General features: G+C 44.4%; 1 protein-coding gene across 2 annotated transcripts in view; it reads left to right on the top strand.

The window, feature by feature from the left end:
- The window catches only part of NFE2L2 (NFE2 like bZIP transcription factor 2), a 166148-nt gene extending 140019 nt beyond the window's left edge, over nt 1–26129 (top strand). Inside the window, exons 4-5 of one of the 2 annotated variants that reach the window (XM_069225419.1) lie at nt 49–240; nt 24355–26129. In XM_069225419.1, coding sequence (XP_069081520.1) covers nt 49–240; nt 24355–25554 — 1392 coding nt within the window. In that variant the 3' untranslated portion in view covers nt 25555–26129. The remainder of the gene's footprint in view (nt 1–48; nt 241–24354) is intronic. The other variant, XM_069225420.1, reaches the window with a different exon arrangement.
- The last annotated feature ends 1871 nt before the right edge of the window (nt 26130–28000 follow it).

Raw genomic sequence — 28000 nt, 5'->3', positions numbered from 1 at the left:
ACTGGCCATGTTGTTTTACAGTAAAGCTTTTTGCACAATATTTTGCAGGCTCCTGCAAGCACATTTCAACCATTGGTGCTCGATTCCTGTCCAGAAAGCCAGAGAGTCTTCATTGCTCCTATTCAGGCTGTGACAATTGATCCCGATCCCATTTTTCAGGATCCTCTTAATGTAACGGAGGCTGCATTGAATGAAGTGGATCAAGTTTGGGAAGAGCTTTTGTCCATTCCTGAGCTACAGGTAACTTAATTTCCATGAATATAAAATAAAAAATTCCACCATTCACAGTGCTACGTCTGTATATTTGATTCTGACGGATGCTTCTACCTGCAGATTTCTTACCGCTTGAATAATTCCAGGCATCAGACTGCACCTGGAAACTTCAGAGCTCTCGAAGCATTTAGGGGGCACTGAAACCATGTTGGCACTGGAAGTGACCTCCTGCAACATTAGAGTCCATACAGCGCCCATCCTGGAGCTCGCACTTCTTTAATTTTCATGCCTTGGCATTTCAGAATTCTTCAGATATTTTTGTTTTGTGCAGTGCTAAATGATGTCTCCCCAGAAGTGCTCAGGCTTTAAGCACTCTAGGGACTGGGAAGGACAGATGTCCATCGCAGACCCTTACTGTTTGCCTGCAGTCGGACCTTGACGCCAAGTCATGCAAGTCTCGCCGAAGTGTTCTTGCTAAGGCAATTAAAGAGAGGAAGGCCAAGCTTCATATGATGGGGAGGGGGCTCGAGGACAAACTTGGCCAGCATTGTTCTTGGGCCAGCTTTAGGTCGCTGATGTCACACTCTGGGAGCAGGCCCAAAAAACATTAGGCACTCTTCAAATGGTAGGTCACCTCAGCGCAATCTTACTCCCACAGGTAGCTCTGTCATCCTCCAAGCTGGAGTTGGTGTCTTTAGAGCCCTTTGAACTGGCTGATTACAGATGCCACCCCTGGAGCCAGTGGCCGCACCTACCCAACTCAACAGGGTCTTTGTGACAATGTTGGCATTCCCCAACTTTCCCGCCTCATGGGTCACATCCAGTGGTGTTCCTCATAGCTATGTTCAGGCTTTTCTCCAGAGTGCAGACCCTTGTGGCATGCTTTCAGGCCCATGTGGCATGAATATGTTAATTTCCTTTACATCAGTGTTGGTGTCATTCAGCCTCGAACTATCAGCCTCCTGCAGCATGCTCCATCTTTCTTCTCTTCAGTGCAGTGCTATTCATTACTGCTTATGGAATCGATAATAGCTCTGCCCTCGAGGCTGCAGCACCATCTCCTCTGCCTTCTACGTCTCTGCCGGTACTGATATTGATGCCTCTGGCATTGTAGCGCCCCTCATATTCGGAGCCAGTGCATTCTTTGAAAGAGCATAGGTCCAGAAGAGGGACCCAGAGGCTTCTTAAGGCTTCACCGCTGGGAGAGAGATTCATCTAACAAGTGGTACTTCATATGGGCAGCTCTTGGGTACGAACAGGACTAGATTGAATCGGGGCACTGCTGACCAAGTGTTGGAGTTTGCTGGCCTTACTTCTACCAGTGGAGTTTCCCTGTGTCCCTCCTCCTCCTCCGGATGTCACATTCTTCCATTCTGTGGCAGGAAAGGCTGCAGAGGTGTTAGAACTAGCCCTTCTTATTGACTACTGTGAAGGCAAATGTCTTGATGCAGGTCCTGCAACCTTCAGTGCCTTCTTCAGAACACTCCTACTTTTTAATGATTTTCTGCTAGAACTGGTGCTTGCGGTCTTGGAGAAACCTTTTTCCGCCCAGCTGTAAGTAGGTCAGTGGCAAGACAGTACTGGCCTGCCCCTTATGATTCTTCACTCCTATGAGCCCTTTCATCGCCTGAGAGTTTGGCGATTCAGGCATCTTGCTGTTTGGGGTAAGTTTTGTAAACCTTAGCTAATTCCCTCTCCGGCATGGGATCAAATCAAATCAAATAAAATCAAATCAAATCATTAGCATTTATAAAGCGCGCTACTCACCCGTGCGGGTCTCAAGGCGCTAGGGACAAAGGGGGTGGTTATCGCTGCTCGAACAGCCAGGTCTTTAGGAGTCTCCGGAAAGCGGAGTGGTCCTGGGTGGTCCTGAGGCTGGTGGGGAGGGAGTTCCAGGTCTTGGCCGCCAGGAAGGAGAAAGATCTCCCACCCGCCGTGGAGCGTCGGATGCAAGGGACGGCGGCGAGTGCGAGGCCAGAGGAGCGGAGGAGGCGGGTGGGGACGTAGAAGTTGAGCCGTCTGTTGAGGTATTCCGGTCCCTTGTCGTGGAGGGCTTTGTGTGCGTGGGTGAGAAGTCGGAAGGTGATCCTTTTGCTGACTGGGAGCCAATGCAGGTGTCTCAGGTGTGCGGAGATGTGGCTGTTGCGGGGTACGTCGAGGATGAGGCGGGCTGAGGCGTTTTGAATGCGTTGCAGGCGATTTTGGAGTTTGGCGGTGGTCCCAGCGTAGAGGGTGTTGCCGTAGTCCAGGCGGCTCGTGACGAGGGCGTGGGTCACGGTTTTTCTGGTGTCGGCGGGGATCCAGCGGAAGATCTTGCGGAGCATGCGGAGGGTGAGGAAGCAGGCGGAGGACACGGCGTTGACTTGCTTGGTCATGGTGAGAAGGGGGTCCAAGATGAAGCCGAGGTTGCGGGCGTGGTCTGCGGGGGTCGGTGCGGTGCCGAGGGCCGTGGGCCACCAGGAGTCGTCCCAGGCGGACGGGGTGTTGCCGAGGATGAGGACTTCAGTTTTTTCAGAGTTCAGCTTTAGGCGGCTGAGCCTCATCCAATCTGCGACGTCCTTCATACCCTCTTGTAGGTTGGTCTTGGCGCTGGCGGGGTCCTTGGTGAGGGAGAGTATAAGTTGGGTGTCGTCGGCGTAGGAGGTGATGATGATGTCGTGCTTGCGTACGATGTTAGCGAGGGGGCTCATGTAGACATTGAAGAGTGTCGGGCTGAGTGATGAGCCTTGAGGTACGCCGCAGATGATCTCAGTGGGTTCTGAGCGAAACGGAGGGAGGTAGACTCTTTGGGAGCGGTTTACGAGGAAGGAGGCGATCCAGTCCAGGGCCTGGTCTTGGATCCCGGTGGAGCGGAGGCGGGTGATTAGGGTGCGGTGACAGACAGTGTCAAAGGCAGCCGAGAGGTCGAGAAGAATGAGGGCGACTGTTTCACCGTTGTCCATCAGGGTTCTGATGTCGTCTGTGACTGAGATGAGGGCAGTTTCAGTGCTGTGGTTGGTTCGGAATCCGGTCTGTGAGGGGTCGAGCAGGTTGTTGTCTTCCAGGAAGGTGGTCAGCTGTTTGTTGACGGTCTTCTCTATTACTTTGGCTGGGAAAGGCAGAAGGGAGATGGGGCGGAAGTTTTTCAGGTCGCTCGGGTCAGCCGTAGGTTTCTTTAGTAGGGCGTTGACTTCGGCGTGTTTCCAGCATTCGGGGAAGGTAGCAGAAGAAAAAGAAGAGTTGATGACGGTCTGGAGGTGCGGGGCGATGATGTTGTCGGCTTTGTTAAAGATGAAGTGCGGGCAGGGGTCCGAAGGGGCGCCGGAGTGGATAGAGTTCATGATGGATTTGGTTTCTTCCGTGCTGATGTGGGTCCAGTTGTTGAGGGTGATGGTCGGGGATGTGGGTTCGGTGGTGTTAGGTTGGGTCTGGTGTCCGAAGCTGTCGTGGAGGTCGCTGATCTTGCGATGGAAGAAAGTGGCGAGGGATTCGCATAGATCCTGTGAGGGCGTGACGGCGTTGGCGTTGGCGCTGGGGTTGGAGAACTCCTTGACGATGCTGAAGAGTTCTCTGCTGTTGTGGCTGTTTTTGTCCAGTCTGTCGGTGAAAAAATTCCTTTTGGCAGTGCGGATCAGGTGGTGGTGTTTGCGGGTAGCGTTCTTGAGGGCGGCCATGTTGTCAGCGGTGCGGTCCTTGCGCCAGGCTTTCTCAAGTGCGCGACAAGTTTTCTTTGATTCTTTGAGGGTGTCAGAGAACCAGAGGGGTTTCTTAGTGTTGTTCTGTTGCTGCGAGCGTTTGAGGGGAGCAAGGTTGTCTGCGCAGTTGGAGATCCAGTTTGTGAGGTTGAGGGCTGCGACGTTGGGGTCGGTGGTGAGGGTGGGTTGGTTGGCGGCGAGTGCGGCGAAGAGTTGCTCTTCAGGGATCTTGTTCCACTGTCGGCGAGGGATGGGTTGAGTGCAGAGGTGGCGGGTCTCGCGTCGGAATGTGAAGTGGACGCAGCTGTGGTCGGTCCAATGAAGGGCGGAGGCGTGGCTGAAGAAGACGTGTTTGCTGGCGGAGAAGATAGGGTCGAGTGTGTGTCCGGCGATGTGGGTGGCAGTGTTCACCAGTTGTTTGAGGCCGAGGTTGGCGAGGTTGTCGAGCAGGGTGGTGGTGTTGGGGTCGTTGTTTTGTTCCAGATGGAAGTTGAGGTCGCCTAGGAGGATGTAGTCCGGTGAGGCGAGGGCGTGCGGGGAGATGAAGTCGGCGATGGTGTCGCTGAAAGGGGCGCGAGGTCCGGGAGGACGGTAGACGAGGGATCCTCTGAGGGTGGTCCTCGGGTCGGTGCGAATCTGAAAATGCAGGTGTTCAGCGGCAAGAGGGGAGTCTTCAGTGGAGGTGGTGACGCTGATGGAGTCTTTGAAGACGATGGCGATGCCTCCTCCTACTTGGTTGGTGCGGTCTTTCCTGGAGATCTTGTAGCCTTCGGGGATGGCGGTGGCGATGTCTGGAGCAGAGGAGGCGTTCATCCAGGTCTCCGTGATGAAGGCGACGTCCGGTGCTGTGGAGTCTAGGAGGTCCCAGAGTTCAACGGCGTGTTTGTGAACGGAGCGAGCGTTGACTAGGATGCACTTGAGGTGGTTGATGGCGCGTGGGCTTGTGGTCGTAGTTGTTGCGTGGTGGAAGATGCGTTTGCAGGAGTTGCAGGCGAAGGGTCCATGGGTGCGTTTGGGGTGAGCTTGGAAGCAGGTGTTGGAGCGTCCTGGGTTGAGGGCATGGAGGGTGGTGGGGTCATAGCGGATCATCGGGGCTTGGGAGCGCTGGGGACCAGGGGTCATGGCGCTGGGCGCGGGCCAGGCGCGGACGGGCTTGCCAGCGGCCGCCATATGAGGTAGGAGGGGGGGAGGGGTCAGCTGGGGGCGAATGGGAGCTGGAGGGCGGGGGCGTGCAGGAGGTCGCGGCGGGAAAGCGCGAGGGAGGGGGGGGACAGGTAGAGTGAGAAGAGCTGGGGGAGGGGGGTCTAAGGGTGGAGGGGGGAGAGTGTTAGGAGGTTTAGGAGATTAGGGAGAAAGATAGGTGTAGGGTTGTGAAGAAAGGGGAGGGGGGGTTGTAGAGGTGGGTGAGGGTGAGAGGTAGAGTGAGGGGATAGGAAGATAGGTAATAGAGGGGTTGGCGGGAGGGGGGGAGAGATAGAGAAATAGGTAGAGAGAAAAGGTAGATAGAGAAATCGATAGATAGGGAAAAAGATAGAGAGATAGGAAGATAGGAAGATAAGAGGAGGTGGAGAGTGAGGGAGTTGGATAGTGGGATAGAGAGATGGAGAGATAGGTATATAGGAGGAGTGAGGGAGGTAGAAAGTGAACGGGTTAGATATGGGAGATAGAGGGGGGGATGCAAGTGGGGGAGGGGAATGAGGCAGGAGCAGGAGGGCAGGCGCGGGGAGAAGAGGACGGAGGAGGCAGAAGAGCCGAAGGCAGAAGACAAGAAGAAAAGAAGAACAGAAGAAAAGAAGAGCAGAAGACCGGAAGGACTGAAGACCGGAAGAGCAGAAGACACACAGAAGAACACAGAAGAACAGAGAGGAGTACAGAAGAACAGAGAAGAATACAGAAGAACACAGAGGAAGACAGAAGAAGACAGAGGAAGACAGAAGAACAGAGAAGAATACAGAAGAACACCGAGGGAGACAGAAGAACACCGAGGAAGACAGAAAAACACAGAGGAAGACAGAAGAAGACAGAGGAAGACAGAAGAAGACAGAGGAACACAGAAGAAGACAGAGGAACACAGAAGAACACAGAAGAACACGGAGGGAGATACAAAAAACGAAGAAACAGGGTGCAGAATACCACAGCAGAAGATGAGGAAGAAGAGAAGAGGAGAGAAGACGGGGAGAAGAGGAGTACAGAAGAAGAATACAAACGAGGAGCGAGGAGGAAGAACAGAGAAGAAGGAAAGAGGAAAAGAAGCAGGAGAAAGGGTGAGTAGCGCGGGGCAGAACGAGGGGCTGGGAGGTGGGAGGTACTTACTGTGGGGTGGGTCTCAGGAACTCAGGAACCTGGAGGAGCTGCAGCGGAAGGGGGAGCGACCTACCCTTGGGATCCAAGCACGAAGAAATAAACCATTCTCTGCTAGCAGCATGGCTGTCAAGTCCCTGAACACCTTGTGCCTCTCCTTGCAGTTTACACATGCTCTGTAACTTATGGACAATTTGCATTGTCTCATGTGCCTGAAAACCTCAAAGGTCATTTTACTGAGTTTGTCCGATATGGGCAAGATGCCTCCTGGTATATAAATAAATAAGGACTGGGCATTGCCAATTCGGTGGGTCGAACCTTGGGTCCTTTATCACAGCATGCTTGCATGCTTGGTTACGCATGTCATGGTTTTCCTTGAGTGTGCAAACTCAGCTGAATAACACTTCAGGCAAGCAGGGCAACAGCTAGATCCCTAGGTCCACAACATCAGTTTCAAAGGGAATACAGGCAGTTTCATAGCTTTCAAGGCATCACGTCGGCATTCAATTTTCACCACTGACAGGCTGAATTCCAGGAGCAGTAGCCTCAAAATCCCCTCATCAGACAGTACAGAGGTAGAGGCAAAACCAAAGGATGTGTGTCTCAGCACTCAATTATTTTCTCCTCCTCCTCTTCGTCCTTACTTGGCCCAGTCAGGAATGCAGCCTTAACCTGCTACTTTCAGAGCACCAAGATTGTGTGGGGAAGCCAGGTGTCCTCCTTTCGAGAGGCCTAGAAGTCCACTACTTCAGACTTGGGTCTTTCAAATCGTGAAAGGTTATCCCATGTATCCCTTACCCTTCCGTCTGGTTCCTCTCTTTACCCCTCCCTATCCTTCCTCCATTCCTAGAGATCACATTTCCATCTTACAGCAGGAGACAACAGCACTACTCTTAAAGGGGAGTGGTGCAGTTTGTGCCAGAGCAGGAAATTATACACGTTGGTACTCACAATATGTCCTTGTTCCCAACATGGATGACAGTCTTGTCCCATGTTATACTTTGGGCCCCTCCATTTTTTCCCCAGGAAGGAGAAGTTCAAGATGCTGACCCTAGCTCAGGTCCTTCTGGTGTTGGAAATGGGAGTCTAAATGGTATTACGCGATTTGAAGGATGTGTACTTTCATGTTTTAATCCTGCGGCTGCATCAGAATTACCTGCATTTTGTAGTGGGTTCCACAACTACCAGTTCATGGTAGTCCTGTTCGGCTTGACATTGGCACTTGAAGTCTTTGCAAAGGTGATGCTGGTAGTTGCAGCACATCTCAGATAGTCTGTGATATCATTATGGTGTTGCACCATCTGCAGTCAATAGCAGCTTTGCTGTTCTATATGGGTTTTTCGATCAACAGGCCCAAATTTTACCTGGGGCCCTTCCAATGTTTCCTGTTCATGGAGGCCATACTGTACACTTACCCTTGCCTTTCATCCTTCTCTGAGGAGCTGAGACATCCAAGTGATGGTTCCATTCTTCCAGGAATGTGTGCAAGTTCTAGTCCTGATGGTCTAGGTGTGCTGGCTTCCTGTATTCTATTGGTCATGAATGTTCATTGGCACAAGAGGCTCTGCAGTTGTGGCGCTGAAAGCATTGGTTCCAGCATGAGTGAGATCTGTCAGACAACTTTGTGGTCTCACTGAACCCTGTGTGAAGGTGGTCTGGTGGAGCAAGGAGGGGAACCTTCTCTGTAGGATGTCCTTCTGTCCACTCCAGTCATGGCTGCAGTTGTTGTCTCCAATCTAAGTTGCCGAGCACATCTGGAGGATCAGGAGATCAAGGACCTATGGTATCTAGTAGCAGGGGCTTCATATCAGAGTGAGCAGTTCGGCTGCTGCTATAGGCCTTATTCCCCTGCATTTGTGCCAGATCCATCCAGATCTTGTTGGACAATAGAACACAATGGTAGTGTATGAACAAGCAAGGGGCAGTAAGTTCTCAACTCCATTGTTACAAGGCTTTGAGCCTGTGGTCTTAGGCACACCACCAAGGGATCTTATTGACAGCCAGTCACCTTGTGGGGTTTCTGAATATCAGAACCGACAGCTTAAGCCTGTGTTATGTTGCTGATCACGAATGGGGTTTCTTTACTGTACTCCTGTATATCTTTGCACTGTGGTGCACTTCTCAGGTGGATTTGTATGCTTCATCAAAAAGTGCTCAGTTCCAGCAGTCCTCTACCTCCATTATCAAGAGCTTTGGGGGACGCATTTCAGTCAATGGGGAATGGATGTTAGCATCCAAGAACTCCACCTTCATGCCTGGAGACTGAGCAGAGACATTTACGCTCCTTTCAGCTGCCTCCAGAAGACGAGGATGTCATCTTTTCCACTCACCAGCCTGCCACAAAATATGTATTTTCTGGGAGATGGAATAGATGTGTTTTGTGGTGCACGAGATCCTCAGATTTGTGCTCTCTCTAACCCAGAAAGTGTGTGTGGTGGGCCCTGTCGAGGCTTTATCCGTGTTCCTATGTCTCCCAGACCAGCCTTACCTGTTCAAATCCCCAATTGTGATGAAGTCCCTAAAGGGATTGACTAATCTGCATCCTTTATCTCCCTTTTCCATGCCCCAATGGGACTTCAAGCTTGTTCTCCAGTTTTCAGTGGGGTCTCCATTCTAGCCTGTGTTGACAATGTGCCTGTCAGCTATCCGTGTCTTTTCTTTCCCTGACAAACTAGTGTTACAAACCAGAGCTGATTTTCTGTCCAAGGTGTTTAGTACCTTTCACCTGAGTCAGTCCATCATCCTTCCAGCCCTCTATGACGTACCTCATCCAACAAAGGAGGCGAAGTGGTTGCATTGCATGGATCCTATGAGAGCGGTCAATTTTTATGCTGACCACAAAAGAGATTTCAGAGAAGACGATTAGCTATTTGTTGGGAACTGTGGCATTAGAAAAGGGCAAAGCAGTCCAGAAGCAGACATTATCCTGCTGGATAATTCTTCGTTTCAAGATGTGTTACACTTTTGCTAAAACAGAACTGCCAGATGTAATTAGGGCTCTTTCGACTGGGTCCATGTCATCATTTTCAGTTCTTGCAAGAGGGGTTCCTTTTACAGTTTTTCAAGGCAATCAAATGTTACTTCTTGCATATCTTCGCTGAACACTATTCTTTGGACTCAAAAGCATGTAGGAAAGGGCAATTTGCCAAATCTGTGCTGCAGATTTCCTCATCTAATCATCTATTGACGTACCTTATAGCGGTACTGCTTGAAAATCTGTTCCACAGTTGAGGAATCTATAGGTACAAGTATCCATCAGAAGAAAAATGTATGTGCTTCGATAACGTTATCTACCTGCAGATTCCTCACCAACTTCACCCACCTCCCCCTGGATATATGGTTATGCAGGGACAGTTTAATAATGGTGCAATTAGTATGATGCACTGCACTTTATTCAATTGATGTTCCATGGTCTGTTCATCTGAAAACGCTAAGAACGGTTGGAAACTCACGTCAGTACACTGGGGTGGGCGCTCTACAGACTTGGCAGCAATACCCGTTTCGATACCGGCTTCAAGAGCTTTGAAGTGTCCGGATCCAATCTGACACTGGGACAGGTGAGGAATCTGGGGTGGGAGTGGGATAGAGATTCCATCAGAGCAATTGCTACCAAAGGTAAGTAACTTTCTTTTTGTTTAGAATTGCGGTGAATGACTGGCTTATCCACCTTCATTATTGTATTTGCATTTGTAATTCACCTGTTGCTGATAATGCATAGCTGTTTGATGTTACACATGTAGTGATTTTGTTCCTTTGATCTGCATTGCTGAATGTGTACATTTACTTGCACTCTTGTTCTTACCACATATGTCACTGATTCACACATTGGGTTAGAGCAGTTTTGTACTGCATTGTTCCCCCTGTCCTGGAAACATTCAAAGCTGATGCTGCAAAGGTGTGCCATCACGTTCCTTCTGCAGGATGACTTTAATAGGTCAGCTGCCGTGCATAGGATTATATTTAATGTTGCCTGTTTTGACTATCCTTCAGATTTAGAAGGCAAGCCTCTTGACATTTTCCAGGTGTTTTGTATCAAGAATTTCTTTAGTGGGAAGTGAATGCAAGAGTCTTTGCACCATAGATTCTAGACAAAAACAGTCTTTATTGACTAGTTTAGTTTTTATGGTAAACGTCCAACTCCAGTACGGCCTTCTTTACATTTTCTTTGGTATTTGCTTTTCTGACTGTTGATTTAAGCTTATGTTTGTGTTTTGTCTTTCTAGGAGTTTCTGTACCTTCCATGTTTCTTTCTTCAAATCAGTTTTATCTTTTTAGCTTAGTGAATTCTTGTTTAGGACTATTTTAAATTTCTGAAAGCTATGGGTGCCAGAGAGCTGTGCATCATAATAACCACAAGAGATGGGTGCTCTGCCAGCCTAGACTAAATAGCAGCTATTATCGTACCCATAGCTGGCCATCTAAAACTCATACTTACACTGTACTGCTTGCACCTTATCCAGACCTGGATGTCCAACACCTACCTGAAGCTCACCCCAACCGAGACAGAATTCCTTTCACTTGTCTAGAACAACAAACAAGATACAATACAAACCTTACTCAGTGACATGAACCGGATGGTTTCAAACCCCAGCGTTCACCGAATGCCAAGTCACTTAAATTCACCCTAGACACAAACTTCACCCTCAAGAAATACATTGCCAAAAAAACAAAGATGCCCTGGTACCAGCCCACTCTCCTAAAGAAAGTCAAACTGTTTCTTCCAAAAATTGATTTCATAACTGCTGTTCAAGCCCTCGTATTATTACATCTGAATATTGGTAAAGTTTTTCCTCCAACTTGTGTATCATTAGCCCTGCAAAAACTCTCACAAGTGACTGATGACATGGTGGCCAGACAGGAGATGGCTGGCTAGCACATTAACTTTTCTCACCTATATTGTGCCTCTGTGTCTCAAATACCCTGATAGACCACTCAGTAGAACAGACCTGTGTGTTTGGGGACCCAGTAAACATTAGACGAGATGGGCAGAACAGAAAGAGGGAAATCACCAATTTGATAAATTGCAGGGGCCAGGGAAGTTGGAAGAACTGCAGCAGCAGAAGCAGGCGAGCCCCATGATAACAAAGTAGCCACACTAATTAAACAAATTTGAAATAGCTTGCAGACTGTAGATGGTATAATAGATATCTTAACCACAAGACTAGACCAGTTAAAGAAGCAAATTGATAAACATGACATCTGGCTGCGACAAAAGCCTGAATATCAGACGTTGAAGAACTGGTTCAGTGCAGGCAGAAACACCCTTTTATGCAAGAACATATGCTAGCTGAGCCCTGTGAGTGATATGTAAGGAGCCATCGCACAAAGGGACTATGTAGATGTGATAGGAGTAACTATCTGGGCTTGGTAGGATATAGCAAGGAGGGCTGGGGCCATGACACATTACTCCCCCATAACTAATACAGCATGTAAAGCTCTCCGTTAGCTTACAGTTGGAAAACCCTTCTAAAAATATATTAAAAACAATGTAAATTGAGCTCTTGGTGATCTTTTTCCAAATGGGATATTTATGGATCTACAAGATTATGAAGCTAGGGGTGGCAGCTTTCCATTGGCAGTCCTGCCAATAGTTTATGATTGACTGTGAAATCTGCATGCCTCGGTTTCCCTCAAACCACATTGAATTAACATTAATTACCAAGATGGTTCAGAAAGGTGATGCAAGCAAAGCGAATCCCCTTTATTTATGCTGCGGTATTGCAGTGGGAAACCCTGAAAATACATAGCTATGCTCGCCCATTACCTGACACATGATAGAAATATTGTGGCTCTCAGGGTAAGGATGTTCCATTTACTATAGGCTTGAATGCTTAAATGAATTCAGTTCAGATGTATTCACCACTTACGCTTTAGCCCAGAAGGTACGGCAGAATTTCCTCCTGGTGTTATTGTAGAATGTAAACAAATTAAAGGTTACTAACTTGGCATTTCTCGCATGGCATGATTATGCCCACCAGTGCTAGAGTTTTGGAATCTGATTGTTAACTCCTTAGGCGCGATAAATTAGGGTACTATTGCTGCATCTCCTATGTTGACTTGTATGGGGCATTCGGAGGCCAGACCTAAGCAAGTATTGGCAAAGCCAACAGCTTTGCCAATTTGTTTTAGACATGTTGTACACCAGTGTGGCTAAAACAGAGTGGTGTAGAGGAGAGTTACGTTGATTGTCACAGAGTGGAGTAAAGTGTTGTAGAGTGGAGTGGCAGAGAGTGTTGAATATTGGAAAGTGTGGAGTCACATAGAGTGACATACACTGGAGTGGCAGAGAGTAGGGTGGACTGGTGTAGAGTGCATTGGCGTAGAGTGTTTTAGAGTATAGTGGCATTGAGTGCAGTAGCATTGAATTCAGCAGCATACTATGCGGTGTTGTAGAATGCAGTGGTGTAGATTAGAGTGGTGCATAATGGCGTGGTGAATAATAGAGTGGCGAGGAGTAGAGAGTTGCAAAGTAGAGAGGTGTAGAGTGCAGTGGCGTAGAGCAGAGTAGAGTGGCGAAGAGTAGAGTGCAGTGGAGTGGCAGAGTGGTGTGGAGTTGAGTGATGTAGAGGACAGTAGCGCAGAGTAGAGTCAAGTAGCATAGAGTGCAGTGATGTAGCCTACAGAATAGAGTCAAGTGTCATAGAGTGCAGTGGTGAAGAGTGGTGCAGATTAGAGTGTAGTGGTAAAGAGTGCAGTAGCGTAGAGTGGTGTAGTGCATAGAATGGTGTAGAATTCAGTGGCAGAGAGTGCAGTCTTGTAGAGTGTCAGAGTGCAGCGGTGTAGGGTGAATGAGTTGCATAGAGAGCAGTGGCATAGAGTACAGCGATGCAGCATGGAGTGCAGTGAAATAGAATGCAGGTGTGTACAGTGCATCGGCGTGAAGTGGCGCAGAGTGGCGTAGATTGTTTCAGAGTAGAGTGGTGCAGGGTAGAGTGCAGTTGCATAGAGTGGCATAGAGTGTAATGGCTTAGAGTAAAGTAGTGTGGAGTGCAGTGGTGCAGAGTAGATCAGAGTGGAGTACTATGGATTGGTGCAGGGGCATAAAGTTGAGTGTTTCATATTAAAAGGGCATTGATGTATAGAGTGTATTGGCATAGAGTGCAGTGTTGCAAAGTGGTTTACAATACAGTTGAGTTGTGCAGTGAAGGTTGGTATTTGCCTAGACAGGAGTGATGTAGTGTGCAGTGACGAATAGTGCAGTGATGTAGAGTGGCGAAGGGTGCATTGGCATAGAGTGGTACAGGGTAGAATAGAGTTATAGCGTGAAGTGGCATGTAGTGGTGTAAAGTGGAGTGGTTCAGAGTAGAGTGCAGTGGCGTGGAGTCATACGGAGTAGAGTGGAGAGGCGTAGAGCGGCGTATGTATGGTGTAGTCGCACACTGCCTTTACAGATAATACAGTTTCAATTGAAATGGCCGTTGCATTTGCATAGACATATATTGCTAATAAAACTATACAGTGCACAAACGAAAATGTGTGGAAACTGCATCACCCAGTGTAATGATTTGTTTTGCTCATATTAATGTTCATTTCCAATACACTTCAGAAATAACAAAAAAAGCTTCATTTGATTATGATATATTCTAAAATACTTACACAGTTCATTTAAATGTTATGTGCTAGAAAATAACCTCTTTCCACCTCCAATATCCAGCAAGATTGTCACATAAATCCTCTCACTTTGAATTCAGAAAAAGAAAAGTAAACAAGCACCCTGGGAAGACAGCACGTGACATTTAACCTTGGTCTTTAAATGCACAGCAAATGTGAGAAGATAAGAGCAAGAATTAAAGGCCTGTTTACAGATAGGGAGTTAGTGGAAGAATACAGTAAACATGCTTTAGGCAATGGGAGGGACAAACTGAACATGGAGAACCGAAAGCAAGTAAGCCAGCAAATAGCCAGAAAATGTGAGCTACAAACGACAAAACCAGTGATAATCAACAGGCAGGATATATTCCTAGGTCAACTTTCTGAAAGTTCTCAAGATGTCTTTAGCAAACTAGACAGCTGCGCTGTCTGGTAGGCTACGACCTAAAAAGTGTTTATATTTGTGCTTGTGGCATCGCTGCTGGTCAAGAGGCAGGGGGTAATGCATTGGAAGAGTACTAAACCACCAAAATATACAGTTTGACTAAAGATTTTCCATAGTGCAAGGAAGTGATGGAAAATTACTTCACTTTAAGTCATCCTGCTGCTTGCCCATAAGACTTTTGGGAACCACTCCATTCCTTTCTATTGTAACAGGAGCCGGATTCTGCTGTGTAAACCTGCTATATAAGATATCATTGCCTGTAATTGTACTTAATGTAAGAACAATATGTCAGGCTGCTGAACTATCTGTTAATCTGAAGTACTACAGTAAGGATATTTTGATGTGTGGTGTATTTCATTACCAAATGTGTCGCTCATGAATGTGCTATGTTTCTCGGAGTCATGATTGCATGTTACTGTGTTGAGACCTACACTTATTTTGAAGTCTGTTCTTTATTGGAAGGTTGTTTGTTAGTTTCACTGCCATCTGAGGAAAATATCTGTTTGACTCTGGAAACGTAGAAGTATCATCTCAGTATATTTTCCAAACTATCAAACTCTGGAGTGGCTAGATTTTCAAGGGAAACAAATGCACTATTTAGCCTTTCTTTACACAGGCTTGCCTCTCCGAAGAAGTCATTTCACATGCACCTGTTTGTTGTTTGATAAGATCACGAGGTTTAAGTATTCTAATATGTCATTTGGAAAGACCACTGTCTTCCACATTGAAGTGAATGTGATGTGTGCACACTGCAGTGTGCTTTTGGCCATTCTTTGAGGAGCTGGAGGTAGTCCGACAAAAATAAAGTATTCCTTCCGGAAAGACAGCAGTCAGAGCTCTTTTGATTCATCCAACTTCAGTGCTTGATTAATCAATCGTCCATTAGATAAGTACACGAAATGTACGTTCTCACAAGCTTAAACGAGGCAATTGCGTATGCAACCTGGAAAGAGTCCAGTAGATGGCAGTGTTTGAGGCTAAGGCTTCGGCTTTGTCTTGGATATTTGCTTAATCACTTACACGTTTAGGTCATGTGTTGACTTCAGTAACACATCTAGTCTAGATCACTTCAATAAACATTACCTCTCAGCACCAGACTGTGCTATATTTGCAATAAAAAATTCGTTTTTCTGGTGTTCTTTTCACTTGGTCGAGCCTGCGGAAGATAGGCCCACCATTAATTTCCATACCAAAGCTATTAGGTTTTTTACTGCTATGAGATCCAGAGTTGCAAATGAAGCTAAATATTTCTCCTTCTTTTTCTACTCTATTAATCTTAATATACAAATCTTGTGTGAAATTTCACTCCGAAGGTCTGTGAACTCCACAGCAAGCTGCTTTTGTCCACATTTCCATGTACTCTTACAGTTCCATCGCCTATGGTAGATGATATATGTTTGTACGTGGGCTATGTTGCTCTGGGCGTTTGGTAGACATGTCATATTTGTCTTTATTGCTTCCTTTGTGAGGGATGCCTTTTGGAAATACTTCAATTGTATTCGTTGTGTAGCTGCTTGTACTTATTCTTGTACTTATCCCACACGTCTATTTGATTTTTATGAATGTTTTCATCCTGTCTGCTAGGAAGATGCACTCCTTTTTAGGTTTCACCTGCACAGCGCTTGCGCTGTGCTTGTGAAGTCTTACGTTACTAAAAAACACATTCTTCAAAGGAACTTAGAACCCATCCCTACTTAACCCCTTACTTACCTGAACTTCTTGTTTGTTCATTCAAACGTCACTCCAACATCGCTTGAATTTACTTTCTTTTTATTGGCTAGCAGGTTACTTCCTGCTCTTCTGTCCTGCGTTTGCCGTCACGTGGATCATGGCCAAAGTACACCTTCTGTTTTTTGGTGAATGGTTACTTATTAGTGTTTGTACTTGAAAAGATTACCTGAATGCAAGTCAATTCGCATTAAAATGTGTATAAACATCTCAACCATCTTGCAATGGAGTAAAGCAGATATAAAGCAGGCAACGAGTTGGCTAATTATGCTGTGTTTTGCATTACTTAATTGCATTTCTGGTGAATAACAGTTGTAAATATGTTATAGTTTTCGTTCTGGTCAGCGGACTGGAGGGAAATTGTGGGCAGTAGCAGAATTGTACGATTGCTTATGGAAAGGCACAGGCAGTCTAGTCCGTCTTCTCCTTCCATAGCAGGTTGCACCAGGCCCAGAAGTTGGCATAACTCCTCTATACACCAAATATTGCTATATTTTACTACTAAACAGGCAGTCAACAAGTGCAGTCATCTTAATGGGACTAGAGTCATGGTTTTAATGCTGCAGCAGGTGCAGTGGCAACAGTGCCACAGGGTGTCGGAACCCCTCAAAAAACATTATTACTAAATTTTGCTACTAAACAAGCACTCACAAGGGTAGTTACCTTGCAGGCACTAGAGTCATGATTTTAGTGGTGCAGAAGGTGCAGTGACACCACAGCCAAAAGCTCTAGGAACCCCTCTAAACACAAAGTATTGCTATTTTTACTACTAAACAGGCAGTCACAAGTGCAGATACCTTGCAGGCAATGGGTCATGATTTGAGTGGTGCAGCAGGTGCAGTGGCACCGAAGCCAAAAGTTGTCATAACTCCTCAAAGCACCAAATAGTGCAATATCTTACTACTAAACAGGTAGTCACAAGTGCACTTATCTTGCAGGTGCTAGGGTCATAAATTGAAAGGTGCAGCAGGTGCAGTGGCACCAGGCCCAAAAGTTGTTAGAACTCCTCTAAACACCAAATATTGCTGTATTTTACTACTAAACAGGCAGTCACAAGTGCAGTTACCTTGCAGGCTTTAGGGTCATGATTTGAATCGTGCATCAGGTGCAGTGGAACTTTACTAACTACACATTACTATACTCTTAATACATGGGTACTCACAAACTTGTTATCGTGGGCCAAAATTATGGTCTGGTTTGGTATTGAGGGTCGCACAGATGGGGGTGTGGCTGAGGTGGGGGGCGGGGTCAGGGTATTAGAGTACAAAAAAAAAACACGCCTTTTCAGAACATTACTAGACTAGACTGTATTTCCAAAGCAGAATTATATGTCAGCTCAACTACAAAGTACAAGGGGCAGCTTTTCAAACAAAAGAGGTGGAAGTGAATACCCATGGATGAACTTTTAAAGGTATGCACACTAAAAGACATTATATTGCTATTTTGATCATGCATTTTTATTATCAGACACAGTAGCAAACTCATTAGGAATTGTATAGTTATGCTCATTAACCTGATATTCAGAAGAGCTTTAATTGGTTACAAAAATGAAGTAAGTTAGTGACAGGTAACTATCAACTTATTTTACATTTCGTGTCATCTAATAATATCCTATAATCTGGAATTATGTCAGAGTCAGCAAGCCTCAAGAATTCATCCAGAAGCAAGTCTGTAAGCTTATTTCTGAGTTCAACATCGCCAGCTTTAGAATGTAGCGCTTAATCCCAACATAATTAGGAGGAGTGGTCAGGCTGAGATAAGATGCCAAGTATCCTAGTTAGGTGGTTAAAAGTACCCTACTTGTCCACATCTAATTTTGTCTGCCCACCCCAGAGGCTTGCCTTCCTTATTAAAGGTTGTAAGAATCATTATAATACCACTCCCATTTTTTTATGGATCCTTTGGTGGTAGGCTGTTACTGGATAGTATCCACTGACTGCGAAATGTATCTTTGTTGTGCAAATAATACTGTTTCATTCCATTAAGGTATCCGAGTTGCAATTTTTTTTAAACTGGCCTTCCAGAAATTGTAGTAGCGAGCAGTCAAGTTTCACTTTAGTATGCAGCGAAATTACTGATACCTGGTTCAGAAGGTACACAGGGCATGTTTGGCCTCCTTTGGGAAGCGGTCAAACCTATTTAGAGAAGCACAGCTGTCCTGCCTGGGCAGCTCAGCAGAGCCGAGACTATACAAACCAGCAGGAGTAGGGATGGTCCCCAGGTATATTTACAGCTTTAGAAGTCATTTCCCAAATAGAGGTTTCTAAGGAAAAAAAAAGGAAGGCCCAAAATGAAAATCAGCTGTGGAAGAAAATAATGCCCGAAAACTAAACCAATACAGGATCACAGTATATTTTAAGGATGAGAGCTGAGGAGTCTAGCAAGGTTTTTCGCTTTTTAAAATGCACCACAAGTAGAGTTGCCACCATTCCCAGATAAAAACACCAGACATTTGCTCACTTCCAGGAGAGATTTTTAAGGGGGGGGGGCACAGATAAAACCTCCAATGGGCTCACATTTTACGTATTTTTTTTCTTATTTCAACAGCTATATTCCTCATTCACACACTTTGACATACAAGCACATTTGTCTTTCGCACACCTGGCCATTGCTCTCATGCTCGCTCTCCAGAGAGAGGCGAAGGATTGGATGAGCATGTATTGTTAACCCATTTATGACTCAGTGACTGGTACTGTGACAAATTTGCTTCGCCTTAGGCCTAAACCACACAGTTCTCAATTGTGCCTTATTATAAAAACCTACCCACAGCCTGAACTCAAACTGATATGGAGGTTGCTCTTCTTACAGCACACCCTGTACTGGAGTAACATAGTGCTTGAAAATAGCAACAGAAATACAACATCTTGTAAAAAAATAAAACACATGGAATGGCGTAAGTAAAATGTGAAAAAAGAACAAGCCAATGCCCTTTTTTAATTTTATTTGACTTCAGCTGGTGGGGATGGAGGAGGTGGGGATCAAGGCAAGTAGGGGCACTGCCCCCACAAGGACATGCCATTCCCCAGGGCGACACCACTAGTTTTGAGGTTGTGCTGGGGCTCAGACAAGGCAATTAGGTCACCTTCATTATTGCCAGTAACATTTTGTATTATCAGCGTCCGACTGGGACAGAAAATAGGCCTGGACACCAAAATAAAAGTGATCCCTATTAGTAAATAAAAGCTTAAAAAACAAAAAGTGGTACACGTTTGCAAATTAGGTCAGTTTTTAACTTTTAAAGATATCTTGTGTGAGTTTCTCAGAAGGTGTGGAAGACTGCATGGATTTGAGCTTGATGCAGGGAATGTTTCCTTTAATATGAGGTAAAACAATAAAAACCGACCCAGCAGATCATAAGAGAGGCCCACAAACAACCAAAAACAGTCCCCGACTGACCGGAAAGAGCTTACTCAACATTCCGTAAGGCTACACAAAATTTTAAAACAAGCATTTGCAACGCAATGGGTCTAGCATTTGCTTGAGTTAGTGCTATTAGCGTTGTAAATTCCTAACTGGACTTTACGTGCCACATAAATTGAAAATGTAAAGTAAAACAGTTGACCTAAGCAGGGACAAACGTAAAGCATTTACCAATGATGATAAAGGTAAAAGGCAAGGCCATGAACGAGTCATAGTGATAGGTGTGCGGTGGGCACGGTTAAAAACCCACTGATACATTACAACATGTCAGAGTGCTTGCGTTCGACCTTAAAAAGAGGTCACCACTTACTTGCGAAGTCCTGCTGCTGTCTTTGGGTGGCGAGATAAGAAGGCTGGGGGGGGGGGACAAAAATGGCAGGGAGTTCCAATGTGAGGGAGAAACCTGCTGCTTCTGGCAGGCTCCAGATCACAAGAAAAAGAGGGCATGTTTGCTGGCAACAATGAGGGGGGAGAGCCCGCAGGTGGCAAAGAAGGAAAATAAACTGGATAGCAGACTTGAGAGCAGGCCGAACCCGATCCACGGGAGACCTCCTGCTGCTTTTTGCACGTCTTTTGGTGGCCTGCGCTGAGGGCAGGCTGGTGGTGACAATGGAGCAGCAGTGACATCCTTAATAACAAGCATTTGCAATGCAACGGGTCTCGCGTTTGCTCATGTTAGAGCTGATAGCGTTGTAAACTCCTAACCCGACTTTTCACCTATCGGCAAAAGTGCATTTAACTATGTAAAGCGCTTGACTTCTGCCAAGCAAAATTGCGCTAGTAAATTAGAGAAAAAGTAGTCCACGAGCCGGACAGAAAACAGCGAGCCTCGCAAGTTTTCTGTACTTGGTTGCTGCGCTCGAGGAGGGCTAGCCACCGGAAAAGGCATGACGTATGCCTTCGACTAATGAAAGCAAGCAGATTTTAATAGGCAAGCCCACTAACCAATGAAAAACACTGACGTGAAGTCAACAGGGCTCCGAGCCCTTTTCTAAACCCTAAAGCGTCTCGCTGCGATAGGCATGCGCGAGCGCATGCAACGCAGGCTCGACCCTAAAAATGACCTGGCAGGAAGATCAAAAGGCCCCTTATGAGTCAGCTGTGATTGTGCAACAGCTGACCTTTAAAGGGCCTTTGCTTCCCGCAAGAGGCCAGCGTGTGATGTCACTAGAAGCGTTCTGCAAATGCAAAAGAGGGCCGCTTGAGTATGCATAGTTATGTTGTTATTACACATGTTCCAGGGGCTTAATTTTGTATTTACAAAAAGCCTAGGGTGGCAGCAGCTATGTTGTGCTTGCTAAAGGGGGCAACTATAAAGTCTACGGGCCACCAAGCCAGGTCTGATGGGCCGCAGGTGGCCCGGCGGGCCATACTTTTAGTATCATGGCTCTTATACAATGCCATATTAAATAAGGTACAAATTACGAGTTTGGAACCCTGAGATACTAATTCAACATACATCACAAAATAACTTTTAACAGTTTATCAAATTTAAAACAAACATTATTGTAACCTTTTTTCTAATGCTTATAATCCAGTTAGTAAGATAGGTTTTTTCTTTGTTTTTTTCTTTCGCATTGGCAAAGCAAATAGGTTTTGTCTTTGTTTTTTTCTTTCACATTCTATTTGCTTTGCCAATGCTTGTTTATGGTCTGGCTTGACAGCAGAGTTGTGGCCAGACAATGTGGGCACCACTAGAGAGGACCTGGCCTCCCTTGCATGTTAGGAGGCCAGAGTACATGTTTTTATTTGGCATAAGTTATGTGTTACCCTCCAGAAGTATTGCCCTCTAGACAGCTGTGATCATTTTATATATCCAGCTGCCTGAGATTGAGCTTTCCGGGGCACACACATGACATTGGGGAGCTAAGAAAGTGTCTTAGGTAACTAGATAATTTATGGTGTTTTTCTATGGCTCCAGCACAAATGGAAGGAGGGCAGTCTTTAACCTAGACGGATTTTTAGGTCTGGTTGACTATGCAACTGTCTTCTCACCATTTAACCCATGCTAATATTACTCTACAATTTTTTCCTTCCACACAGACACATCTCTGTTCCGATGCTATCTACTTGTAAAACGTCACATTACTATACAACATTTCTTTGAAGCCAGACCTCTTAGCATTGCAAATGCTTGTTTGTAAATTGCTTTTCATTTTTTTTTTTGTATAAATTATGAATATCTCTACAAGGTTTTCCGAAGGCCTCCCAAAACAGTGCATTGAACAAAAGGCCTAAAACAATTGCAGTTTTTTCTTACTTTGTGCCAGATCAAGTGCACCGCTTCATCCACTTCAGAGTCTGTTGGTCCTGGATTCTAGTAGAGGGAGTTCCTTAATTGCTTTTGGATTCATTGTTCTCCAGTACTTTTTTTTTCCTCCAGTGTCCTTCTTTGCCGCCCATTACATTCTATGTTGCAACTGTGCAACCTTTGAAATATAGCCCAAAGTTTGGCAAAGTCACCTCCTATACTACAGCAGTTTGACTGTTCTCGTCGTGTGCTGATTGCACCCCACACTAGTCTACTTGGGTGTCCATCTAGGTTTTTAAAAAGCATAGTGCCCAAACAGGTAAGAGAAAAATATGGTAGGGAAAAAAGAAAGTAGCTAAGGGACAACAACTTTATCAAATCCCATACATTCCATCCGAAACCGTTGGTTTTAAGTGCTTGCACTGCTTATCCTCAGTATGTAAACACACTGGATGCCCACTGTGTGGAAGATTTGCTATTTGTGAGCCATTTTCTGTAGCCAAGCTTTCCAGGGGAAACAAGTTAGATTTGTCCAATTTGATCTGTGACCTGGACACCATCCCAAATGTGCCTCACTCTTTTAGGAGGAGACTCGACAGTAGGGCTCTGGCACAAGCAATGCTTCTGCATGGTTATTACCTTCTAGTTCTGTTCCCTTGTTCTCAAACATGTTTTTCGGGATTCATGCTAGTAGTTTTACAGTCAGTGCCAATAAAAATGGTTTATGCGGGGCATTCCTCCCTGTTTTGTTTCTATTCCATCCATTCTTCCTATACACCCCTACCTACCTCTGGCATGAGACCACATACAGTTATAAAACTCTCTGATATGCTTAAAATAGAAAGCCCCATGATATTTTCCAGTACTGTAAAACGGAAGATCCAGTGTAGAACAAAAGGGTGTTTTTACATTGCAGAATAATATTACCATTCCAAAGACCAGTCATTCTAAGTGCTTAAAATATGCTGGAGAATTCACAAATTTGCTGTTGTGTACACCACATTAAACCTAGATTTAGCATGATACACGAGCCTTATTAATATCAATGGTCTTCTTAAAAGAGACTTTGAAGCCTATTACAGTGTCATATGTGTGGTCCATATCAGTGCTAGAAACCGAGAAGGACACGTTTTCATCACTAACAATAGTTGGGCTGTCCATGGCAAGCCTGAAGAAGAAAGTTTCGAAGTCCCCTAATAATCATCATTTTGTTTCTGGAGACATAATACCACATTCCGCATGTCTGGGCCTTTCTTCAGCTTAGGTCAGCTTACGTTTCATATGAACTCGCAACGTTGCTTGTCTGAGCTAAGGAATTTCTGAGACCATGATAGTGCTTACATCCATCCTAGCCACCTCGGTAGCCAGTTATAGGCAATGCATGTGTAACAGTCGTAGAACGTAAGACGATCTATCCAGAAAACAAGAAGCAGGACGATCAGGCTATCATCTTGGTGGGCACATTGACACTGAACCAAATGATTCATGTGCTTTTTGGTATAGGTGACCAGTCTACTTATCAGTTCGTCACAGGCTTTTTGTCTTAGATGTATTGCGTACATGTACATTTGATGCACTCTCTGTGAGCTTTGTTGGGGAATTCTTTCTGAACTGGAAGTAGATGAGTCCCTTGGAAAAAAAGGTAAGGCTGGGAGTGAGATTGCAAACACCAAGGAACTTCTTAAGTTCCAAATTACAATTGTGACTGCTTGAAGATCTCACAAGAGCAGTCAGAGTTGTCTCAACAGTATAGATAAGGTTTTCAGTACCACCTGTAGTAACATACACATTGTGCTGTAATATCATGTATATGGTGCTTACTACGTCTGACCTCAGTAGCACCTTTATCAGTAATGTGGGTTCTGCTGTTTGGTATCTTTTATAACTTCACATGGAATCCAAGCAGCCACCCGAGGAGGCAAAAGCAGTATTCCTGTCCTGAGCTGTTTGTCAGGATGCAATGGCCTGCACACATATTGTAGCATGACATAAAATCATGTGGTTCTCAATAGGTGCATCCACAATATTTCCTGCTTTTGCAGAAGCTCTAAAACTAGTCAGAATTGTTCTGGTGTCTCTTTGGTTTACTATTCTGAATTCCCAAATCAGTTGAGATCTCAGCTCTGCCTACAAAAGAGGACCCACTGATTGCCAACTACTGTCCTCCCTGCAGAAGAAAGTTTTTCATGTACCTCCATGTAGACCTGCACCTACGGTTACAGGCCAATAGATTGTAGGCAAACTTGCATCTATCACCTGTTGAGCAAGGCCGTTCAGTGAGCCTTTCTGTCTGTCTGCTTCAGTGTGCACACTTGGTAAGAAAGCTGAATGTTAAATGTTTCCATTTTCTCCAGCTAATATTGTATTGAAATTGACATTATGCCTAAATCGATAATTTTGTTGACTTATGCACTATTGACATCTCTTCGAGTGTTGATATTTTATTTTCCATAAACACACATTTTTACTTAGTTGTGTGTGTGGGGGGTGGGGGGTTACATGTCCATTTAAATTTTCCTTCCAACAAATCTCGCCCAAATAGCTTGTTTGCACTGTGTGATCATTCATGCTATGAACTTCTTGTTAAGTGATTTGTACCACTTTTAACTCTGAGGATCACCGCTTTTAATGGCAAATGCTTTTGATGTTAACAGGGATATCTTATGGCTAAACTGTGCATTTTGTAATTGGTGTATTGTTCTTATTAACATGTATTTTTTTCTTTCATTTAGTGTCTTAATATCGAAAATGACAACTTGGCTGATGTGGACATATTCCCAATTCAAGAAGCCAAGCCACCAGAGTCTGACCAGAACTATTCTTTCTACAATCCTATGGGCTTGGTTGGGGAAGAAATTGTTGACTCTGGTCCCGTTTTTCAAAGAAATTTCGTGGGATCATTCACCAGCACCATGCCAGTAGAAGACGTGAATTATCTGAAGAGCAAACCACTCAACCTCTGTGACGAGGTGTACACCCCTTTCATGGAAGCAGAAGCAAATGGAAGCATGCCAACTCCAAACCATAACAATTTGCTCACTGATTTTTTTAATGAACCTGTTGATATTTCAGACTTATCTTTGTGTAAAGCCTTCAATGAGGAGAAGCCAGTACACACACCATCACTTAGTGATTCTGATTCAGGCATTTCAGTGAATGAAAGTCCAAACAGAGCTTCTCCGGGGCCTTCTAGCAGTTCATCTCTGTATGGAGATGCCCCTTACAATTACACTGATTCTGAAATGGATGATATGGACAGTGCTCCACCAAGTGTGGTGCCAAATCACACTGAAATGCACCCACTACTAATCACAGAAGATTCAGCCTATCCATCGTCACCATCTCAGGTGGTAAAGAAGCAGCTGTTAGATGTAAAGTTAAAAAACTCTCCAAAAAAAGAAGTTCCAGCAAGTCCTGGTCCTAACAGATCTCCATTTACAAAAGACAAATATTCAAGTCGCCTAGAAGCTCGTTTTACAAGAGATTCTGAACGAGCAAAAGCTCTGCAGATACCTTTTTCTGTAAGCAAAATAATCAACCTGCCAGTCGATGACTTCAATGATCTAATGTCTAAGCACCAGCTAAATGATGCCCAGCTGTCCCTCATACGCGACATACGCAGAAGAGGCAAAAATAAAGTTGCAGCTCAAAACTGTCGAAAACGGAAACTGGAAAACATTGTCGAGCTGGAGCAAGATTTGGATCAATTAAAAGATGAGAAAGATAAATTGCTTGCTGAAAAAGGGGAGTACAGCAAGAACTTTCAGCTTCTGAAAGAGCAGCTGAGTGCCCTATACCTTGAGGTCTTCAGCCAACTCCGTGATGAGGATGGCAACCCTTACTCTCCTGCAGAGTACTCCTTGCAGCAAACAAGAGATGGCAATGTATTTCTTGTTCCCAAAACCCGGAAAACCGAAAATATTAGAGACTGATTTTTTTTCCTTTTGGTACTTGTGAAGTGTTAGGAATCTGAAAGAGGGGTAAAGGGGTAAAATTGATGGGCAGAGTGAATGAGTATGCCGAAGGGATTGATTTTTTTCAGACCAAGTGCTTTGTAGTGCGGCACCAGTAGATTTTGCAGTGCTGTCAATTGCTGAATAACGCATCTATAGAAGATTCTATGCAATGCAAGAAATAACAAGGTTAACAAGTGTATGAGAAATCTTAAAGTAAAGGTAGAGATGCATTATAGTAGTGTGATATATATGTATGCAAATCTGTTATCTTTTATATCCGTTCAAAAACCGTACTTAAAGGACCACTTTGGTTTGTTGTCGTAAAAATGTAAATAGCGCAATGCATCTTATTTATATACAGTTCCTATCTTTCTTATAGTCACTGATTTATTAAAGAAATTTGATCTTTGGAATGCTTTAGCATAATTTCTTGCAAGATATTGTACGTAGAATGTTTCATTTTATATATGTAAAATTGAAAACAATATATTTACTTTGTTTATTTTAGTACAGACATTGGTGCAAATAAAGGACAAAATACTTTTTCCCTATTCATTTATTAAATTGTTTGAGTATGCATATTATCATAACTCGCACAACAGAACATTGCTACATTGTATCATTGTTAAATGCTGTTTAACTGTTGTACTAAAGTTGCAACTCGGCTACAAATCAGTCCATAAATAATTGGCACTGGACTCCTGCATTTGCCAGCTGAGATGAAGGAGCAAATTTTATTGGCAGAACTAGAGTAGTAGGTAAAATTGCAGTAGTTAGGTAATTTGGCAAGTAGAGTAGTTTTAGTAAAGTTGTTTACAATGTAGCCATCTTTTCAGGATGTTAGTGATGTCTTAAGTGGCACTCATGTCAGGGTAGCTAGATTTTGTAATGTGACATCAAGCTTGCGGGTCAGCCTGCTAACTAGGGATGTGAGGATATGGCAGGAGAGAATGATAAAATGTCTAGTGCATGGCACACTGCAAAGTGGATCTTCTTTAGCCTTTTGGGAGAGTGGATTTGTTGCTCATGGCACGTGTGGGATTTAGATCGTTGAAACTTTAAGAATTCTACGGAATTTAGTTAGTTGCCTGTCCACCGGGGTGCTTTTAGCTGCCCTAGTAGAGGAAGTGGTAATGCTGACCTGGTGCATGTTCAGACCTTCATCCATATGAAGAGGCTCCCAGTATTACTGTCGGGCTTGTACTGTTTTGGTATGTTCTTTTTTCTGGTAAAGGAACCGAAAGGAAGTTCTTATTACATATGATAGGTGTGGATGGAGAGGGGAGGAAGAATGAAACCCATTAGCGTATGTATACAAAATAAAGGAAAGCACAGTAACAAAGGGAAGACCAAAGAGCAGATTAGGAAATGACTAAAGGGGCAAATGTTGAGGCTCTATGTAATTCCATCTAGTACATTTCAGATAATTACCATTTCAGATAATAACCATTTCAGAGAAACCTTTTCATTAAAAACGATTATAAAGCTAGATTTTATTTAGATTTGCAATGAAATTGACATTTCAATGAAAACTAATTTGGATGATTATTTTTTTAGTTGAAGAGCAGTGTTGATTTTCAGTGGTTACCCTTTTCTTAAAAATGTTTCTGAATATTTTTCTACAATGTTTTTGGGACTGCCAGAAACCTAACATGATCTCTAAACGTTTATAGTAATAACACTAATGAGGTAGTGTTTCGTGCATGTATTTTTTCTGTATAAATAACAGATTTTATTATTGCAGTTGTTCTTATAACACACATTTTTGGAATTCGATTTAATGACCTTAGGAGGCTGAGTTGGCTTTCTTAAGATTCAAACCTGGGTCATAGTAGAGGGGCAATGAGGGTTTAACTCAAAAATTGCAAACTTTAACCATAACCACACCCAATCCTTGTTTCCAACCCTAACTTTCACCTTACTCTTAACATGGCCATACCCCTTACCGAAGACCTGAACTAAACTTGCCACTATCCCTTACCCCGACTCTAACTTAGCCCCAACTCTAGCCTTGCTCTTAGATACACTTAGTAAGGGAGTATGAGCAGAACTAATGAAATGAGTTATCTCCTTCAGTTTCTAGGTAATGACAGGGCTTCAGCAGTAACAGCTGTCCAACATAAAATGGTTTTGAGTTTTTTTATAGGTATGTGTTCCTACACTGATTTTCATGTTTATTAGTATTTTGCGTTTTTTTCTTCTGGTTGAATGTTTCGTTGTGTTTTCCTCTGTCATTGACATCGATACATAGTGTTTAATCCTGGAGAATAACATTCTAAATTGACTTTTAACACTTCTAAATGGAGGCATGCCAGGCAGAGTTCTTCATTAATCATTTCAGTCCTAAAGTACTTAATGCTTAAACTGACTTCTAGTGCGCGAGTGCTTAGAAGGCAAAGAAACAACAATTGTCCCTAAATAA

The sequence above is a fragment of the Pleurodeles waltl genome, chromosome 3_1 (assembly GCF_031143425.1).
Source record: "Pleurodeles waltl isolate 20211129_DDA chromosome 3_1, aPleWal1.hap1.20221129, whole genome shotgun sequence".
NCBI classification, from domain to species: Eukaryota; Metazoa; Chordata; class Amphibia; order Caudata; family Salamandridae; genus Pleurodeles; species Pleurodeles waltl.
The sequence above is the reverse complement of the archived record's forward strand: the minus strand, read 5'-3'. Positions and strand labels throughout refer to the sequence as shown.